Source organism: Penaeus monodon, unplaced genomic scaffold (genome assembly GCF_015228065.2).
Source record: "Penaeus monodon isolate SGIC_2016 unplaced genomic scaffold, NSTDA_Pmon_1 PmonScaffold_556, whole genome shotgun sequence".
Taxonomy (NCBI): domain Eukaryota; kingdom Metazoa; phylum Arthropoda; class Malacostraca; order Decapoda; family Penaeidae; genus Penaeus; species Penaeus monodon.
In genome coordinates this window covers 57,994-62,993 of record NW_023660507.1, presented here as the reverse complement: position 1 = coordinate 62,993, position 5,000 = coordinate 57,994, and the positions used below count along the sequence as shown (strand labels likewise).

Genomic DNA, 5,000 nt, shown 5'->3' with positions numbered 1-5,000 from the left:
ACTATTAGTTTTCATCATCATCCTCTCTCTTATGTCTAGAACACGCTTCTGTTCTTGTACTGTCATGTGAGAGTTTCACCCCTACATTTCAGACTGCACTAGAGAGGTCAACTGCACAGCTCAGAGAGGTGTGTGTCGCCAGAATTGCTTAAATGCAGAATCGGAACTTCCCAATGGATGCACGGGCTTCAACTGCAAATGTTGTGTTCCTCCCAATGTAAATTGCCCGGACACACCTGCCACTTGCAGAGGAAAGTGTGTGGACGACCGAGAGTGTGGTGTCAATGATCGTATTGTGAATTCCGCTTGTACCGGAGAATTTTGCACATGTTGCATAGGTAAGTTTCAAACTGTCAACTTTAGCGTGTGACCTCGCCCCTCCATATACAAGTTGCACATTGTAAGATATTGCCTACAGTCCTGAACTCAAAGTATGTTAATGTTAACTGCAGCTACATCTTTAATCATTACAGTGCCTTACCATATGGAATCATTGGCTTTACATAGTATTAACGTTATATTATCAAGGATATTTCCCCTTCTGCACCATATCTTATTCTTATCTGGGGTAAATAACAACCCTGGGGTGTTCTTCTCAGCTACCCATTCTGCAGGGGTGAATTACGTCATTTGTTTACAGTACAGCAGCCTAGTTACGTGCATTTCGTCGTTATGGATGTTAGCTGAAAAATCGTACTCTGTTTTTTTTTCTGACATTTGTAACACAGTAAAAAAAATAGAAAAAAATATTAATGATAACAATAATAATAATAATGATGATGATGATGATGATGATGATGATGATGATGATGATGATGATGATGATGATGGTGATGAAGATGATGATGATGATGATGATGAAAATAATAATAATGATAATGATAATTAATTCATCATCACCAACATCATCATGGAAAGGTAGATTTAGGATCATTTCGAAGAGGAATGATCACGATCTGTGTTGACAGAGAAGCATAAACATGAGTTCAAAACAACTGTCCATAATGTATTCCACACCTTGCAAGCGTAGGTGAACTGACAATGAAAAGGTTTTAACATTGATCTTCAGTGTATGGATTTAAAGTATTCTTTATATGATGAAATGGTTGTAGCTGATGACACTAAACACGCACGAACAGAAAAAAAATGAAATACCAAAACTTAATGTCTTGTATAAAACGATTTCACAAGAAAACACTCTTGGAGATTTTTATGAAGTAGATGATTGCAATGTATTGAATTAATCCAATGAAGTGTGTATTTAATCAAATCAGAAACAATAGAAACCATGAAATGTTTTCCAAATTCATCGTTGGCTTCTTTGGCACACTTCTCCCGGACACCGAATCTTGAATAGGTTTAGAACCTACAATAAATGCTACAACACCGTTTTTCCACTATCGTTTTGCCCGATTCTTTAGAATTTACAATAAATGATACACCTCAGTTTTCTTCTTCTTCTACTTTTTTTTCTTTTTTTTACAAGGGTGGGTCATTGCTACCAGGTTCTGTCTTTGTGTCTGTCTAGTCCCTCGAAGGTAGCACAGCTGTTGAGACCTGTCATCGGCTGGGGGTCAAAGTTACGATAGAGAGGACCTGGCCACCTTATCACATCATCCTCATCCTCATATGCACAGAGAAATGATCCTAAATATCCACCTGGAAACAAGGTTAAACAAATCTTGTTCATAGTTTTTTACACATCTTAGACTGCACTATGCTAGCAAACTGTACCGAGGAAAGAGGAGTCTGTAGCCATAAAATTTCCATTGCAAATGCAATTGCCAACTCTCTCTCTCTCGCGTGTCTATAAAGGATATTTTGCACATTTCAGACTGTACTGAGCTAACCAACTGTACCGCGGAAAGAGGAGTCTGTCGCCAGACTTGCTTGACAGGAGAATCAGAAGTTGAGAATGGATGTTCAGGCTTCAACTGCAAGTGTTGTAGACCTGCTGATGAAACGTGCCCGGCCACACCCGCCACCTGCAGGGGAATGTGTAAGGACAGTAGACGGTGTGCTGCAGCTGACCGTATTGCCAATTCAACATGCACCGGAGAAAATTGCACGTGCTGCATAAGTAAGTTTGAACATTACCTACCCTCCTTTTTTTTCTTCTTCTTCTTTTTTTTTTCTTTTTTTTTTTTCTTTTTTTTTTTTTTGCCAAACAAGGTGCATACATGTTTTCAATTTCTACAGCTGCTGGAAATGCTCTTTACTTCAGTTCCTGATTCCTAAAACGTAGTGTTTATTTCACACTTCAGACTGTACTATACAAGCAAACTGTACCGCGGAAAGAGGAGTCTGTCGCCAAACTTGCTTGACAGGAGAATCAGAAGTTGAGAATGGATGTACAGGCTTCAACTGCAAGTGTTGTAGACCTGCTGATGAAACGTGCCCGGCCACACCCGCCACCTGCAGGGGAATGTGTAAGGACGATAGACGGTGTGCTGTAGCTGACCGTATTGCCAATTCAACATGCACCGGAGAATTTTGCACGTGCTGCATAAGTAAGTTTGAACATTACCTACCCTCATTTGTTGTTGTTGTTGTAGCTGACCGCATTGCTAATTCAACATGCACCGTAGAATTCTGTACTTGCTGCATAAGTAAGTTACAAACGCATCTTTATCATTTGGCTTCACCCCTGTCTTTAGTTTTCCAATACCTGTGTCGTTTATATATTATCGCTCAGCTGAATAACACGAGAATATAGCTAACATTTGTACAATATAAGGAAGAGGCCAAGGATCTGATACTGTCTAAAAATCCTGCCATGATATGCGAGTTGAGCTTTGTAACATCATATGTATATACTTTCCAAACGGACTCGCAGAGTAACAGTGCAATGCGATTCGAGTGGCTGTTGCTTTAAATTCATTTTATATTTACTCGCAATAATTCCCATCATAAAGGAGACTAAATCATTTGGATTATTACTGAGTTTACTACAAAAAATTTATATCACCACAATGCTGAAGGGGACCGTCTACCTATATATTACCCTAAGGAATCGTGAACTTTGCTTTATCTTTCGAAAAATGAATCATTATTATATGATAACATAAAGTAAATAAGTCTAATGTCATGGTATGAGGTAACTTGCAGGGAATCCCTATCTTCTTACTACGATTTTTTATGAGGTTTTAAAAACACCAATAAATCAAACTACATGCGAGGATTTCCACAGATCTTGCTGGAAAAAACACTGTTCCATTCAAAGTGCGAAGTTACATACTGTACTTCAGTTGGCAATTACTGTTAGAGTGAGTGCATGTGCTTATAACAATTTATGTAATAAGTGGGCCGTTGCATCCTCGTTAACTTGTGTCTGTGGTAATTTTCATATAACTGAAGAAAGCCTGGAGATAAAGGAAATTGCTACAAAAGGTGAATTACTTTTCGCGTCAGGCTTGGATAACAAAACATACCGATACATATATCCACAAACATGCAGACTAAGTATGTAATCCTAGCTATAAAATCCTACATAACAATATTCACTGTGCTTTTCCTTTGTGATAAACATATTATAACCCTTGCCTTGTATTTACACGTCTATTGTCAAAACTATCTAAATAGTAAAACATGTTATTTTCAATTCCCTTTGTGCAGAAAGGCATCTGTCATTGAAGAAATTTTACTTTTTTGCACATTTCAGACTGTACTGAGCTAACCAACTGTACCGCGGAAAGAGGAGTCTGTCGCCAAACTTGCTTGACAGGAGAATCAGAAGTTGAGAATGGATGTTCAGGCTTCAACTGCAAGTGTTGTAGACCTGCTGATGAAACGTGCCCGGCCACACCCGCCACCTGCAGGGGAATGTGTAAGGACAGTAGACGGTGTGCTGCAGCTGATCGTATTGCCAATTCAACATGCACCGGAGAATTTTGCACGTGTTGCATAAGTAAGTTTGAATATTACCTACCCTCCTTTTTTTTTCTTCTTCTTTTTTTTCTTTTTTCTTTTTTTTTTTCTTTTTTGCCAAACACGGTGCATACATGTTTTCAATTTCTACAGCTGCTGGAAATGCTCTTTACTTCAGTTCCTGATTCCTAAAACGTAGTGTTTATTTCACACTTCAGACTGTACTATACAAGCAAACTGTACCGTGGAAAGAGGAGTCTGTCGCCAAACTTGCTTGACAGGAGAATCAGAAGTTGAGAATGGATGTACAGGCTTCAACTGCAAGTGTTGTAGACCTGCCGATGAAACGTGCCCGGCCACACCCGCCACCTGCAGGGGAATGTGTAAGGACGATAGACGGTGTGCTGTAGCTGACCGTATTGCCAATTCAACATGCACCGGAGAATTTTGCACGTGCTGCATAAGTAAGTGACTTGCTCCTTGTTAAATCTCAAAACAAATTCAGATGCAAGTTTGACTAACTACTTTACCAATTCATGTTTTATCAAAAACGCCTTAACACAAATAGAATTTAAATATTCTCCACCAAGTGATTGCAGTCGATTGTAAACAAAAAAGAAAATCATTGATGATCAATATTTCTTTAATGATTTTATACTTAATGTAATAGAACTTCTTAAAACATTTTTTATTTAATTTTATTTACTACCAGAATTTATCTAGATGTTTTAAGATCATACAAATTAAAAAACAAAGGTTACTGCACAAAACATATGTCCCCTTTGCTAAAACACGATTTGCTTTAAACATGTTCTGAACGTTTAAATAATAAGAATACATATGCCTGTTACCGTTTCCCAACAGCACCCCAAATATAGCCTCGACCTATTCTTTATCGCCTGCTGTATCATAAACATTTGCTATTATAGTATACCAGTAACTTATAAATATCTGCAGGTGACAAAAACTAAAACAGCCTTTGATAACAACAATAAAGGGCCATATAATTACACCTATCATTATCTTAAGGTTGACTGCAACTATCATTGTTTACATGCATTTGCTAGTGTGACGTCATCTCGTCCTGCTCCCCCGGCTGTGCTGTGAAGGGGGTGAGGTGGACGAGATGGACT

General features: G+C 38.4%; 1 protein-coding gene across 1 annotated transcript in view; it reads left to right on the top strand.

Annotated features, from left to right (window-relative positions):
• Window positions 1–5,000, top strand: part of LOC119571228 (tenascin-X-like) — a gene marked incomplete at its 5' end in the record, with an annotated part of 16,488 nt that overhangs the window by 1,230 nt on the left and 10,258 nt on the right. Inside the window, 5 exons of the mRNA XM_037918634.1 lie at window positions 93–338; window positions 1,835–2,080; window positions 2,265–2,510; window positions 3,662–3,907; window positions 4,086–4,331. Coding sequence (XP_037774562.1) covers window positions 93–338; window positions 1,835–2,080; window positions 2,265–2,510; window positions 3,662–3,907; window positions 4,086–4,331 — 1,230 coding nt within the window. The remainder of the gene's footprint in view (window positions 1–92; window positions 339–1,834; window positions 2,081–2,264; window positions 2,511–3,661; window positions 3,908–4,085; window positions 4,332–5,000) is intronic.